At 44.0% G+C, this 14,183-nt stretch overlaps 3 protein-coding genes and 4 long non-coding RNA genes across 7 annotated transcripts; 3 read left to right on the top strand and 4 right to left on the bottom strand.

The window, feature by feature from the left end:
* Positions 1 to 217: 217 nt before the first annotated feature.
* LOC136198928 (uncharacterized) lies at positions 218 to 789 on the bottom strand. The gene is made up of 4 exons (XR_010672935.1): positions 741 to 789; positions 578 to 669; positions 407 to 522; positions 218 to 336 (listed from the first exon to the last, which is right to left on the bottom strand). It is a non-coding gene; the product is annotated as an uncharacterized lncRNA (long non-coding RNA).
* An 8-nt stretch (positions 790 to 797) lies between these two features.
* Positions 798 to 3,985, top strand: LOC136198903 (uncharacterized). Its single transcript, XR_010672926.1, has 7 exons — positions 798 to 931; positions 1,189 to 2,094; positions 2,142 to 2,507; positions 2,561 to 2,751; positions 3,221 to 3,317; positions 3,386 to 3,439; positions 3,513 to 3,985. It is a non-coding gene; the product is annotated as an uncharacterized lncRNA (long non-coding RNA).
* Positions 3,986 to 4,676: 691 nt separating this feature from the next.
* Positions 4,677 to 6,065, top strand: LOC136198805 (uncharacterized). The gene is made up of 2 exons (XM_065988854.1): positions 4,677 to 5,144; positions 5,202 to 6,065. The coding sequence occupies exons 1-2, from the start codon at positions 4,737 to 4,739 to the stop codon at positions 6,021 to 6,023; spliced, it is 1,230 nt and encodes a 409-aa protein (XP_065844926.1). The 5' UTR covers positions 4,677 to 4,736; the 3' UTR covers positions 6,024 to 6,065.
* Positions 6,066 to 6,188: 123 nt separating this feature from the next.
* LOC136198917 (uncharacterized) lies at positions 6,189 to 6,589 on the bottom strand. The gene is made up of 3 exons (XR_010672932.1): positions 6,548 to 6,589; positions 6,385 to 6,476; positions 6,189 to 6,329 (listed from the first exon to the last, which is right to left on the bottom strand). It is a non-coding gene; the product is annotated as an uncharacterized lncRNA (long non-coding RNA).
* A 2,609-nt stretch (positions 6,590 to 9,198) lies between these two features.
* Positions 9,199 to 10,675, bottom strand: LOC136198875 (uncharacterized). Its single transcript, XR_010672911.1, has 5 exons — positions 10,491 to 10,675; positions 10,325 to 10,402; positions 10,022 to 10,162; positions 9,849 to 9,956; positions 9,199 to 9,793 (listed from the first exon to the last, which is right to left on the bottom strand). It is a non-coding gene; the product is annotated as an uncharacterized lncRNA (long non-coding RNA).
* On the top strand, positions 10,665 to 12,264 carry LOC136198845 (uncharacterized). The gene is made up of 3 exons (XM_065988902.1): positions 10,665 to 11,149; positions 11,208 to 11,344; positions 11,398 to 12,264. Exons 1-3 carry the CDS (start codon positions 10,849 to 10,851, stop codon positions 11,827 to 11,829), a joined length of 870 nt encoding a protein of 289 aa, XP_065844974.1. The 5' UTR covers positions 10,665 to 10,848; the 3' UTR covers positions 11,830 to 12,264.
* Positions 12,128 to 14,167, bottom strand: LOC136198827 (helix-loop-helix protein 30-like). Its single transcript, XM_065988867.1, has 7 exons — positions 14,092 to 14,167; positions 14,000 to 14,037; positions 13,863 to 13,948; positions 13,708 to 13,810; positions 12,623 to 13,658; positions 12,459 to 12,570; positions 12,128 to 12,363 (listed from the first exon to the last, which is right to left on the bottom strand). Exons 1-5 carry the CDS (start codon positions 14,154 to 14,156, stop codon positions 12,877 to 12,879), a joined length of 1,074 nt encoding a protein of 357 aa, XP_065844939.1. The 5' UTR covers positions 14,157 to 14,167; the 3' UTR covers positions 12,128 to 12,363; positions 12,459 to 12,570; positions 12,623 to 12,876.
* Positions 14,168 to 14,183: the final 16 nt, after the last annotated feature.

The following is a 14,183-nucleotide window of genomic DNA, read 5'->3' on the forward strand; positions in this document are numbered from 1 at the left end:
CATGGAATGGGAAACTCGTCGCAACAGGAGGATGGGAAAGGGGAGGTAGCAATTGTGTTGAAATGTATGATGAATTGTCAGAGGATTGGCTTCCATTGCCATCAATGAATAAGGGACGACACTTGCATGGTGCATGTACAACAAAAGACAATCAATTGATTGTAGTGGGGGGATTCGGTGCAGGGAACTCAGTTGAATGTTTGAAAATGTAAATGTGTTTATGGGTTTCAATAAAAATTCGTGTTTTGTGTTGATCGCTCACCGTTTACTTTTCTTTAAAACGATAAAAACGAGTCAAAGAATCGAGCAATGCCTCACATTAATTTCTCATGTTCTCTGCAAAGTTTGAGAAAAGTAAAAATATTAAAAAGTTGTAAACTGTTGTGTTTTTGTGTCAGTTGCTCACCATTCAGTTCTTCTTAACGATAAAAATGAAGCAAATATTCCAGGGACGCTTCACATGAAATTCAGATTTCAGTTTTCGAAAAATGAAAATTCCCCGGACGAGGAGAAATTCGAAATCTGAGAACACGTTGACTGAATGCCCGTCGCATGCTTATACCAACGGAATACTCACGGTTTTCCGTCTTCTCAACGTCACAATCTTAGAGAAAGTTTCCAAACGAAGCGATCTTTGAACATTTCGTTGTCTATTCGAGTCCATTTGACCTACAGAAGATGAGAGCAGCTTCAGATAATCCTCACACAAAACGAGAAAGGCTCAAACGAGCGTATTTTACTTCGTAAGCGGTCGGACAACGCGCAACAGCTGTATCGTTTCTGCGCGGGAATGCGCGCGCTACGAAGAACCGAAATTCGCACAAGGAACTTCGAAGAAGCCCCATGTCGCCGCAAGCTCGTCTCGACGACTTGAAATGGGCTTCGTCCTGCTGCGAGGCGTGCATGCAGCTCATCCAGTAGGCGCTAATTGGTAAGCGCACTAAAAATCGTTCGTTTCCCGTTCATCTTTGCTCGCGCGTCGCGTTGTCGTGTCCGTCTCCACGCGTAAAGTGACGTAGAGCGTCGAAGCGATCCGCCCGTGGCTGTATCTACTCTCCAACGACGTTTTCCGCGACGCGGCGACGTGACACGGACGTGATGCCTCGCGTATCCACTCGCATCTCGGCGATCCCTCATCGCGCGCACTCGCATTTCGTTTCTTTTAATTCCCTTCCTCTTTTTCTATAGCTTCGCAAAAGTTCGACAACGAAAAAGAGAAGAAGAAGAAAGCCACGTGGCCGGCCAGCGCGACGACCAGGTTCCTCCTTTGGGGCCCCGTGTGGTGTAGGCGTGCTCTTAGGGGGCGGGGCTCCCTATGACGTACACGGCGCGAAATGTCTGCACTGCCACTGCTCTCGCTCGTGAGCATAGAAAATTTCCAACAGTGTAACCGTAGGTCTGATCGAATGGAGGGCGGGTTGGGGTTCACGAGTGAGAGCTGGTGGTTATTACAGCACATGGAACCCAATTGTGTACGTTGCAGGGGGTGTAGCGGGACGACAGTTACATTGGCGTAATTAATTAGTGAAATTTCAATATCTCCCTTCCCCGTTCCGTGCTCCGTTTGCATCATCACCATGGCGACTACGTTAGTTTGCACGGGTCCTCTCCCTTTGCATTAGGGTTTAGTTGGCGGCTGCTAGTAGGGTAGGACGGTTTGTGTAGTAGGCTTGTAGCTCCTTTCCTCATCACGTGCTTAGCTAGCAGCCGCCACGTGCTTTAGACCATTTTTCAATGGATTTATCAGGTAATCTAGGTTGATTAGATTATAGGAATATTTTAGGTCAATGGATTTATAAGGTATTCTAGGTATTTATCCACATGCCAGATTTTCTTTTTCAGGGTAGTCTTAGTAGGTTTTTTCCACAGGTTTTTATTTTATTCACAGGTTTTTATTTTATTTAAAGGGTTTTATTTTCCACAGGTTTTTATTTTTCCACAGGGTTTTTATGTTATTTGCAGGTTCTAATTTTTATTTACACGTTTTTGCTGGTTTACTTTATTATTTATTTACTGATTTTTTTTCTGTTTAGGGTATGATTATAATGATTGATAGTATGAGTTCAAATTCAGATGCCAACGTCTTTTGGAAAGGTAAGCTATCATTGTGTGATTTTCTTTCCACTGATGCGATATTACAGGCCAAATAAAGGAAGACATATGAGAAGAAAGAAGAGAGCTTCTCTGCATGATTTCAATAGTGCATGATCTTTGCGTAGTTGCGTGCTTTTTTTCTAGGTGATCAAATATTTAGGAGTTGTCCATGAGCGCGCGCGCGTCTTTCGTTGCCGCTGATTCGCGGGCTTCTTTCGCGCGTTATGATTGGTACCTTGCGTACGCTCACTACTCGCTGATGCTGCGCGAGTTCACGCTTTCTATAATCGTTTGATTGCAGCGATTGCAGAAAATAAACGCACGCGATTTCAATCTCCGGGAAGTTACACGAAATGGAGTATCATCACGCAATGTTTTTCGGCTTCAAGTAGCTCTTTCTCTTGACGCTCAAGGTCAGCGAAAGCCTTCTCCCGGCCAATTGTAAAGTTTCTGTGCGTTCCTATAGGCATCCCACGTTTTGATCGCCTCTCAGACGCGAAGAACCGCTCCGCGTCGTCTCAGGGACTGAGCAAGAGAGAGTTACAAGCAGGCGAATCATCGCGACGACGCCTCGCGCTCCGGATTTCTTCACTACACTTTGCGCAAACGCGCGCCCCCTCACGTCGTCCTCTCCCACGAGGACGCATCCGCTCGCCGGTAAGCAATCTCACCCTGATCGCTTTTCTGCTTACTCTCACGGAGTATAAAATCTCTTTTTCCTTCGGCATCGCTGGTCGCTCGACTACGTTTTTGTAAAGGGGGCCCTCTCTTCTTTGGTTTTTTCAATCGCGTGCCATGTACAGTTGCCCTGCGCTTTCGTTCCTATAGGAGTACTGACAGAAGGATTAGTGAGTTTCTACGGCGAGACCAAACGCGATCGATCGAGCGTTAAAGAAGTTGAACATATTGCTTGACTTTCAAAGCTTTTTAAAATTAAATATGAACGCTGGTCCTGTGTACTTACAGCAAATCAGAGAACAGCGCTAGACTATTCCCTTCTAAATAGTCAGGAATTGGAGCATTTTCATTTTGTTGAGTAGGAGTGGGACCAAACTGGCGACACATTAGCCTTGTTTGTCGCAAGAGCAACGGCTTCTATAGACGTCACTGGTCTGCTTCTCTGCAGATTCGGCCGTAGAGTTGGACGTGCCAACGTCATTACAACGCTAGTGAGGAATATAGGTTGGTGGCATTGATGAAAGACGGATTTCGTCGTGACAGACGTGAGCATTGTGAAATGAGATATGTGTACGGCCCCACTATAGGTCGCATGATATTATTATCTGTCTAGATATGTTAGATGGTGTGGCGTCAAAAAGATTTTAGTGCACACCTGGAGATGACTGTAAGATACACACAAACGGAGAGTCAGTGGACCTATTTCTATGTACTTAATTACCCCCTCTTTTCTCATGCAGGTGAATCTGACTTTGTATTCAACTAATAGTATCGAAGTTGACATATGGCTGGGGGAGAATGGCACAAGGCAGCTCTCGCTGGCTTCAGGACTATTAGTCGTCAATCCTGAACCCCTTTTATTCAGGTCCGTTGGTACATTAAATTGCTATTCTATGTTCTCTTCCCCGAGACAAAGCTAGAACGTCGGTTGAGACGACGCTTTTTCTTCTACTTCGACTTCCAGAAAAACCAAGGGCGTCTATGGAAATCGCACGATCAGTTGTGACTACTAACGAGAACCTGGTTCGAAATCGCGAGCAGTTTTCACAGAAAATACTTCGAAACGAAGCCCGAGCTATATCAGTGTAACGCACACGCACTTTTTCTGGGTCCCTTTTTCTTCTCTACAGTCACATTGGAATCAGTGGTTGCAGAAGCGCTGTCTCCTGCGAAGAGAACTCGCTGAACATCCTGGAACATTCTACGTGTCTTTATCCGGGTAATGGTCCTTGGTCATTGAAAAGTGAGCCTTTTCACTGAATTTTTTTGCACGACACGATTCGGCTACAGTGGAATGCCTTTCAAACGACATTTTCTATGTTCTGAAATCTTAACGAAAAAGTGAGGCTCCCTAAGGGGTCTCACGAGCAGTTTTTCTCATGCGAAACGTAAGGTAAGGCGCGCAGACGCGAGCTGATTTTTGTGTTTGGCGATACCTCCAAGGCCTACACTTAGACGGTGAACTTGATGCGTCTCAGTGCTTTCCGATCGCCCAAGGGCCGAATTTATCCATCGCTCTTTCGAAGCTCCTCTCTCCTCCGTCGTAAGTCGAATTCTTATTTCCGTTGTCCGAAGAGAAGCTAAGAAGTTGGTTGTCATGTGGCCTGAACTAAAGAAGCGAGCGATGTTCACAACGGCCACGGCGAGCAAAAATCCCGTGGTCCGGGTGATAATGAACCCTCAAAAGGGGCCTCAATCACCTTTCGGTAAATTTCTTCTTAATCGCAATCATCGTTGTCTAGAAAACAGTACTGATGAGTTAACATAGGGCTTTTGCTTTACTTTTTAGACAGACGTTTCCTACCTTTTTTTTTTAATTTTTTACTGCATAAACGACATCGTACTATTTATTGATTATGCAGAGGTGACGTCATCTGCTAATGTTAGTGTCACGTGCACCAAGAGTCCCCACAGAGTCCCCAAATTCGCTTGCCTTCGTTTTTTCGCTGCCTGCTTCGTTGAGAATGGATGAAAGATGGAAGAAACGCGTGTTTCCCATTCTTCCCGCTCTGCTCGAGATTCTCATTCCTCTCTCTCTTATCGATGGTCTTCTCGCCGTCGCTCTTATCACTGTTCAAGAGTTTGAGAAGCTCTCTCGTCAAATTTGCGATGACGTCGAGCGATCACGACTGCTTCTCGTTTCAATTTTACCGAAAAAAGGACCTGATTCATTTGATCGATTTATGAACGTTTTGAAAGAAACCGAAGGACAAGAACACGTCGCACAAAGAATAATGGAAAATAAAAGCGATAAGAGTTCAGAGCGCCTCGTGGAATGGGAAGAAAAAGTCAAGGATTTAGAAAGAGAATTGAAAAAAGAGAGAGAAGAGAAGAACAAGGAGAAAGTGACGAACATTGGTCTGAGAACTAAGGTGGGGGCGTGTCTAAAAGAGAAATCGAATTTTGCGTTTGTAATTAGATACATTTAGATTGGACCTTCTATGGGAATTCCTAGTTCCAAATGGGAGACAAACATACCAAACATGCCCATTGATTATTGTCAGCCATATGGACGTGTGGCCGAAATCAATGGAATGCTACATGTTGGTTGGTTGGATAGAATGTTTCAGTTTAAGAAGGGAGCGTGGGAGGGAGAGGAGCATCATCTGCCGGGGATTAAACGCATAGGGAGTGTCTTTGAATGTGAAGGGAAAGGATATGTCATGGATATCAATGACAGCTATCGATGTTCGAGTATTTATGAATGGAAAAGTGAAACGAGAAATTTGGAATTATTAACTAAAATACCAGATGAATATCAACTCGAAGGGAGATCAGCAATTGGACACAATGGGATCATTTATCTTGTGGGAGGGGAAGAGAGTGATCGAGTTGATTGTTTTGATATCAATAAGGGAGAATGGGAACCATTAAAGAAAATGAAGAATAAACGGTTCGCGTGTTCATTGGCTGTGATTGATGATAAAATGTTTGTTGGAGGAGGGGGAGGGGCGGGGAATTCAGTTGAATGTTTCTCAATGGAGAAACAAGGGTCGATTGATATCAAACCAACTACAAAGGAATTGTGTCAATTGTCATCATGGAATGGGAAACTCGTCGCAACAGGAGGATGGGAAAGGGGAGAGAGCAATTGTGTTGAAATGTATGATGAATTTTCTGGGGATTGGCTTCCATTGCCATCAATGAATCAGGGACGATTATCACATGGTGCATGTACAACAAAAGACAATCAATTGATTGTAGTGGGGGGATTGGGTGCAGGGAACTCAGTTGAATGTTTAAAAATGTAAATGTGTTTATGGGTCCCAATAAAAAATCGTGTTTTGTGTTGATCGCTCACCGTTTACTTTTCTTTAAAATGATAAAAACGAGTCAAAGAATCGAGCAATGCCTCAGATTAATTTCTCATGTTCTCTGCAAAGTTTGAGAAAAGTAAAAATATTAAAAAAGCTGTAAACTGTTTTTGTGTCAGTTGCTCACCATTCAGTTCTTCTTAACGATAAAAATGAAGCAAACATTCCAGCGACGCTTCACATGAAATTCAGATTTCAGTTTCCGAAAAATGAAAATTCCCCGGACGAGGAGAAATTCGAAATCTGAGAACGCGTTGACTGAATGCCCGTCGCATGCTTATACCAACCGAATACTCACGGTTTTCCGTCTTCTCAACGTCACAATCTTAGAGAAAGTTTGCAAACGAAGCGATTTTTGAACATTTCGTTGTCTATTCGAGTCCATTTGACCTACAGAAGATGAGAGCAGCTTTAGATAATCCTCATACAAAACGAGAAAAGCTCAAAAGAGCGTATTTTACCTTTTAGCGGTCGGACAACGCGCAACAGCTGCAATCGTTTCCGCGCGGGAATGCGCGCGCTAGCGCGCTACGAAGAACCGAAATTCGCACAAGGAACTTCGAAGAAGCCCCATGTCGCCGCAAGCTCGTCTCGACGACTTGAAATGGGCTTCGTCCTGCTGCGAGGCGTGCATGCAGCCCATCCAGTAGGCGCCATTTGGTAAGCGCACTAAAAATCGTTCGTTTCCCGTTCATCTTTGCTCGCGCGTCGCGTTGTCGTGTCCGTCTCCACGCGTAAAGCGACGTAGAGCATCGAAGCAAATTGCGGGTGGCTGTGTCTACTCTCCAACGACGTTTTCCGCGACGCGGCGACGTGACACCTCGCGTATCCACTCGCATCTGGGCGATCCCTCATCGCGCGCACTCGCATTTCGTTTCTATTAATTCCCTTCCTCTTTTTCTCTAGCTTCGCAAAGTTCGACAACGAAAGAGAGAAGAAGAAAGCCACGTGGCCGGCCAGCGCGACGACCAGGTTCCTCCTTTGGGGCCCCGTGTGGTGTAGGCGTGCTCTTAGGGGGCGGGGCTCCCTATGACGTACACGGCGCGAAATGTCTGCACTGCCACTGCTCTCGCTCGTGAGCATAGAAAATTTCCAACAGTGTAACCGTAGGTCTGATCGAATGGAGGGCGGGTTGGGGTTCACGAGTGAGAGCTGGTGGTTATTACAGCACATGGAACCCAATTGTGTACGTTGCAGGGGGTGTAGCGGGACGACAGTTACATTGGCGTAATTAATTAGTGAAATTTCAATATCTCCCTTCCCCGTTCCGTGCTCAGTTTGCATCATCACCATGGCGACTACGTTAGTTTGCACGGGTCCTCTCCCTTTGCATTAGGGTTTAGTTGGCGGCTGCTAGTAGGGTAGGACGGTTTGTGTAGTAGGCTTGTAGCTCCTTTCCTCATCACGTGCTTAGCTAGCAGCCGCCACGTGCTTTAGACCATTTTTCAATGGATTTATCAGGTAATCTAGGTTGATTAGAATATAGGAATATTTTATGTCAATGGATTTATAAGGTATTCTAGGTATTTATCCTCATGCCAGATTTTTTTTCATGGTAGTCTTAGTAGGGTTTTTCCACAGGTTTTTATTTTTTATTTTATTCGCAGGTTTTTATTTTATTTACAGTGTTTTATTTTCCACAGGTTTATATTTTTTCCACAGGTTTTTATTTTTTCCACAGGTTTTTTATGTTATTTGCAGGTTCTAATTTTTATTTACACGTTTTTTGCTGGTTTACTTTATTATTTATTGACTGATTTTTTTTCTTTTTAGGGTATGATTATAATAAATTAATAGTATGAGTTCAAATTCAGATGCCAACGTCTTTTGGAAAGGTAAGCTATCATCGTGTGATTTTCTTTCCACTGATGCGATATTGCAGGCCAAATAAAGGAAGACATATGAGAAGAAAGAAGAGAGCTTCTCTGCATGATTTCAATAGTGCATGATCTTTGCGTACTTGCGTGCTTTTTTTTCTAGGTGATCAAATATTTATGAGTTGTCCATGAGCGCGCGCGCGTCTTTCGTTGCCGCTGATTCGCGGGCTTCTTTCGCGCGTTATGATTGGTACCTTGCGTGCTCGCTGATGCTGCGCGAGTTCACGCTTTGTATAATCGATTGATTGCAGCGTTTGCAGAAATATAAACGCACGCGATTTCAATCTCCGGGAAGTTACACGAAATGGAGTATCATCACGCAATGTTTTTCCGCTGCAAGTAGCTCTTTCTCTTGGCGCTCAAGGTCAGCGAAAGCCTTCTCCCGGCCAATTGTAAAGTTTCTGTGCGTTCCTATAGGCATCCCACGTTTTGATCGCCTCTCAGACGCGAAGAACCGCTCAGCGTCGTCTCAGGGACTGAGCAAGAAGGAGTTACAAGCAGGCGAATCTTTACCACGACGCTGCGCGCTCCGGATTTCTTCACTCCACTTTGCGCAAACGCGCGCCCCCTCACGTCGTCCTCTCCCACGAGGACGCATCCGCTCGCCTGTAAGCAATCTCACCCTGATCGCTTTTCTGCTTACTCTCACGGAGTGTAAAATCTCTTTTTCCTTCGGCATCGCTGGTCGCTCGACTACGTTTTTGTAAAGGGGGCCCCTCTCTTCTTTGGTTTTTTCAATCGCGTGCCATGTACCGTTGTTCTGCGCTTTCGTTCGCTTCTGAGACTAACATGCAAAAATCCTACTAATAGATCAACTAAAAGCCTTTTTAAATGTAATTGTGATTCTCTTTAGAGTATACGGGATGTTGATCTTCTATCTTTCTCGTCGTTTCACCGTTTCCAGGTTTGTTTTCCATCGTTTTCTTTCGCCGTATTAATTCTGGCGTCCTTTCAACGATCACAAATTGGTGACCTATCTAGAAACTCTTTTTGGAAGGAGTTCTGAGGAAGATGACGTCACAGAAATCGGCTTTGTTGCTATATCTTAAATGACTCTTTTCATACCGTAGTTGTAGTAGAGATAGTTGCAGAGTAGTAGTGTGTAGCGTAGGGGCAACAGGGTCCTGAGCATGACCCTACATTAGATATGAAACTGCTCCGAGGCCTCCTTGAAGAGGTCTCCTCCGGCACGTCGCGTCGCACACAGACAATAGCGTAGGCATAGACATGTTCATAATATTTTATTTAATAAATACCGGAAGTAAACCGGAAATTCTGAAAAAAATTGCGCATTGGTCTTCCCTGTTTCGCTGTCCACCTGCACAGACCGCGAGGGGTCCATACAGGCTTCGGTTGGGTGGGGGTCATCCTCCCTACTCCCCCGTCGGAGTTAGAGCCTGTTTAGTCTCCCGGCTCGGACGCCTGGGACCGGCAGCGCTCGGATGTGAGTTCTGCCGGCCTGGTTCCAGGGGGACCGCTATTGTGACCCACCGCGTCTTCCTAAGTGGGGTGGCAGTTTATCACTCGTGCCACGGGAGTAGGGGATTGAATCCTCTGCGTTCAAGCCACGTTTATCCTCTCTGGCTCAAGAGTTGGGCCGGTTTTATTTAGTCACCTCGGGGCCCAGAGGTGAATGCGGCTACAAAACAAAAATAAGCAGTTCAGATCAAATGCAAAGAACCTGAACGGAAACGAGAAATCTTTTGCGCTCTCTTGGCAAATCATTAAATAGCTTGACGTAATTGAGTGCCCAAGACGTTGTAAAACGTTTCTCCTCTAAAAGAGAATCCCAGCTTGGCAATATTCGCTGTGGATTTATATCTAATGACACTAGAGAGCAATCTAGTTTTAGACTTACATCTTATCTATGGATGTACCACATTACCCAGTTTGAACGTTTCGTTTTGTTAGGGGTTTGTTTCAAGCGATTTGTTTCCGGCTCTCTTCCACCCGTAGCGATGATGACAGGTTAGAATGAATTCCAATAATCGTCCTAGAAGTCAATAATTAATTAATTAATTTGCTCTCATAAAAATGACAAAAAGTCTCACTACTTACGATTACGCCGAAAGCTGAAGCCGTTTTTCGTTTATTCAAGGAACAATACCGGGTACAATAGCCGAATGATCTCTTTCGTGGGAGAAATTGCATCCATGATGAGCATAGCATCAGTGAAAAACGTTCCCCCTATGTGGACCCCTATGGCAAAGAAATCTCGTTATCGGACCAGCGGATTTCCTACTAAACGCGCTAGATCTACTCTATTTTGCTAGTATAACAACCCCGCGCGATTAAAACAATTCGTGCGAGACAAAATTCGCGAAGAAAAACGCGAATATTTTCGAGGAGCACAAAGCGTACCTGTTCGATGTTTTCACGGCTTCTCTTCGAACTTGAACGTGAATTTTCGATCCCACGGCGCTTCGTAGTTGTCGATCGCTGCAAGAAAACGAGGCGAATGTGATCGATGACGTCTGTTCGCCTTTTTCACTGCGAAAAACGGGCGCACGATAGCTCATACGCTTACCGACGCCTATTTTGCATTCGTTGATGGCTCCCACGCTGTCGTTGTAGCCGAAATCCGCCGTTTTCTTCTTCTACGCGACGTTCTTCTTCGATCACGTGCTCGCGCTCCCTTATGTCCCGTTCGACGATCCCGCGAAAGAGCCGATATTCAATCCTAATCTACGCGAAACGTACGACATTTTAGATAGAACAAGAGCCCAACGCTGATTGGTTGTCTGCATTCCGCAAATGTTTATGCATCTCGTGAGTCGTGACATCATTAGGAGCCCCAAACGCTCCGGTCCCCCGAACCTTTTGTCCATCTCTCTCGCGATCTCGCTTTGTTTTTGTTCGATCGTACTCGATCCAGTTCTCGAAGAATGGACGAAAGATGGAAAACGCTCGTGTTCCCAATTCTTCCCGATCTCATTGAAATTCTCTTGCCTCTTGCTCTACTCACTCGTCTTCTCGCCGTCGCTCTCATCACTACACATGAGTTTGAGAGGCTCTCTCTTGATTCGATTGATGACGAGAAGAGATCGCGACAGCTTCTCGTTTCGATTTTACCGAAAAAAGGACCCGATTCGTTTGATCGATTTTTGAGGGTTTTGAAGGAAACCCAAGGCCAGGAACACGTTGCAAGAAAACTACTGGGAGAAGAAGAGAAACGCGAACAAAAACGTAAGGTTCAAGGAAAAAGGGAGATACATTAAAATCAATTATATGCATTTTATTCAAGGTGAAAATGAGATCAGGAAATTAAAAAGAGAATTAGAAAATAAGGAGGAAGAGAAAGAAGAAGCAAAAAACGAATTGAAGAAAGAGAGGCACGAGAAAAACAAGGAAAGAGTGACGAACATCGGTCTGAGAACTAAGGTGGGCGTGTCTAAAAAAACAAAATTTTTGGTTTTGTAATGAAAAACATTTAGTTTTCAATGGGAAGTCGCCGTCTGAAATGGGAGACAAACATACCAAACATGCCCATTGATTGTCAGCCATTTGGAAATGTGGCTGAAATCAATGGAATGCTACATGTTGGTTGGTTGGATAGAATGTTTCAGTTTAAGAAGGGAGCGTGGGAGGGAGAGGAGCATCATCTGCCGGGGATTAACTGGATAGGGAGTGTCTTTGAATGTGAAGGGAAAGGATATGTCATGGATATCAATGACAGCTATCGATGTTCGAGTATTTATGAATGGAAAAGTGAAACGAGAAATTTGGAATTATTAACTAAAATACCAGATGAATATCAACTCAAATGGAGATCAGCAATTGGACACAATGGGAACATTTATCTTGTGGGAGGGAGATGGGAAGGGAGTGATCGAGTTGATTGTTTTGATATTAATAAGGGAGAATGAGAACCAAGAAAGAAAATGAAGAATGAACGGTATGCGTGTTCATTGGCTGTGATTGATGATAAAATGTTTGTTGGAGGAGGGGTGGGGGCGGGGAATTCAGTTGAATGTTTCTCAATGGAGAAACAAGGCTGGATTGATATCAAACCAACTACAAAGGAAGAGTGTGAATTAGCATCATGGAATGGGAAACTCGTCGCAACAGGAGGAGGATGGGAGGAGGAATTTAGCAATTGTGTTGAAATGTATGATGAATTGTCTGGGGTATGGCTTCCATTGCCATCAATGAATAAGGGACGATCATCACATGGTGCATGTACAACAAAAGACAATCATTTGTTTGTAGTGGGGGGATGGGGCGCAGAGAACTCAGTTGAATGTTTAAAAATGTAAATGTGATTTTGGGTCCCAATAAAAATTCGTGTTTTGTGTCGATCGCTCGCCGTTCACTTTTCTTTAACGATAATAATGAGGAAAACAATCAACAACGCCTCAGATTAATTTCTCGCGTTCCTTGATCAGCTTGAGATAAATGGCCTGCAAAAAATTAAAATATTAAAATTCTCTGAACGATCAGGAATTCAAATTCTGAGTGAATGCTCGTCGCATGCTTAAAGCAATCAAATACTCACCGTTCCAGTCCTCCCAACATCAGAGTTTTTTCAGAGAACTTGAAAACGAAACGATCTTTGAACCTTTCGCTGTCCTTTTCGAGTCCATTTGACGCACAGATAATGAGAGCAGCTTCAAACAATCCTCATACAAAACGATGAAAGCTCAAACGAGCGTATTTTACCTTCTAGCGGTCGGACAACGCAACAGCTACACGGTTTATGCGCGGGAATGCGCGCGCTACAAAGTCTACAGCGAAAAAACTAATGGCAATTTAAATGGCAATAATCTATATTATCACGAGAATGAAACAAAGGCGAAGACTCCCACAAAGAAACGGAGAGAAAGAACTCGCCAAAAATAATATTAAGACTTAATTAATTAATATTAATAAGTACCTATTAACTAAAGAAGAAACTAAATAAAATGTTCATACTATTATATCAGATTATGATGACGCAACGGCATCGTGTGACTCTGCTGCTGTTGACCACGCCCACGTCCACTACCAATCATTTCCGATATATTAAATCGGTTGCCATAGTGTTGAGGTGTGGCCTGTTGAACAGATTGATTCCCCGTAAGACGTTCAATGCTGAAAGGTTGATTGGCCATGTATTGTTGTTGCTGTTGTTCTAGCATTGCACTCTCATGAATGGCTCTTATGGAAAACTGGCTATTGAATTCCTTATGAGGGGTTATATATTTTGTAGGACTATATGTCGTGGGTTGTTGATATCGAGGCATAGGTTCCTGATAATGGATTGTTGATGATGATGAAGCAGTGAGAGCTTGCACTGAGAATGAATCAAGGGATGCCGGTTGATATGAATGAGTTTGTCGAGGCGGTTGTTGGCAATCTTGATATTGACAGGATTGATACATATATGGTGACGTCATTAGATCTATTCCATCCGAATAATGATTGGTTGTTGCTGGTGTTGTCGTTGCTATGGGAGCTAGTGACGTCATTAGGGAATTGAGAGGTTCCCAGTTGATTGATGAGCTGATATCGTCGATTTCGTTAAAGAGAGGCGATGAGACGTCGAGACTGGGAGGCGGATTGAAATCAACCCTATCCTCCCTTTCTTCATCTCCCCCTGTATTGCTACATTGGACTCCCATCTCTTTCTTCTCATTCAATAAGGATTCGAGACGCTTCTTCTCCTTCTCACACTCAGATACTTTCTTCTTTAATTCTCTCAGCTCATCAACCTCATCTATGTATTAATCTTTATTATTGATACCATATATTGATTTTGGATGTACCTCTAATATTCTGTTCTTCAAATTTTGCCTTTAATTCCTCTTGCTCCTTGAGCAACTTCTCTATGAATTCTCTGCTTTTCTGAAGTACATATATCTGACCCAACTAACAAAAGAAATAAATAGATACTATTTGGAGAAATTGAGAACCCTCTTACATTTAGATCTTTGGGTCGATCGAAGGGTAGAAGGTCGCCCAGGCGTTGAATCTGATCAGTGACATACTGCTTCCGTTTTTTCTCGACTAAAAATGACGTAGTATGCCTCAAAGAAAAAATAATATTCGAGTCCTCACCTTCTGCGTGATATTTCCGCTTTCCTTCGCAACGCTCCCTTCGTATCGACACTTAGAATGCAAGACAACTCTATTCGCCTACTCCTTCTTACGTCGCAGTGGCAAACGTGCGTCGTTTTCGCTTCGTTTTCGGCTGGTCTTTGCCGCTGTCGGCCATCGATAGCGCGCTTCTAGCTAACGTTCA

This window comes from Oscarella lobularis, chromosome 1 (assembly GCF_947507565.1).
Source record: "Oscarella lobularis chromosome 1, ooOscLobu1.1, whole genome shotgun sequence".
Lineage (NCBI taxonomy): Eukaryota > Metazoa > Porifera > Homoscleromorpha > Homosclerophorida > Oscarellidae > Oscarella > Oscarella lobularis.

Bases quoted from the DNA above. Each gene is read 5' to 3' on its own strand.
- LOC136198805 (XM_065988854.1), top strand. From the start codon at position 4,737: ATGGATGAAAGATGGAAGAAACGCGTGTTTCCCATTCTTCCCGCTCTG. The intron at 5,145-5,201 runs GTGGGGGCGTGT...AGATACATTTAG, and splicing joins ACATTGGTCTGAGAACTAAG to ATTGGACCTTCTATGGGAAT.
- LOC136198845 (XM_065988902.1), top strand. From the start codon at position 10,849: ATGGACGAAAGATGGAAAACGCTCGTGTTCCCAATTCTTCCCGATCTC. The intron at 11,150-11,207 runs GTAAGGTTCAAG...ATTTTATTCAAG, and splicing joins AGAGAAACGCGAACAAAAAC to GTGAAAATGAGATCAGGAAA. The intron at 11,345-11,397 runs GTGGGCGTGTCT...AAAAACATTTAG, and splicing joins ACATCGGTCTGAGAACTAAG to TTTTCAATGGGAAGTCGCCG.
- LOC136198827 (XM_065988867.1), bottom strand. From the start codon at position 14,156: ATGGCCGACAGCGGCAAAGACCAGCCGAAAACGAAGCGAAAACGACGC. The intron at 14,038-14,091 runs GTAAGAAGGAGT...GTCGATACGAAG, and splicing joins CGCACGTTTGCCACTGCGAC to GGAGCGTTGCGAAGGAAAGC. The intron at 13,811-13,862 runs GTAAGAGGGTTC...TTCTTTTGTTAG, and splicing joins ATCGACCCAAAGATCTAAAT to TTGGGTCAGATATATGTACT.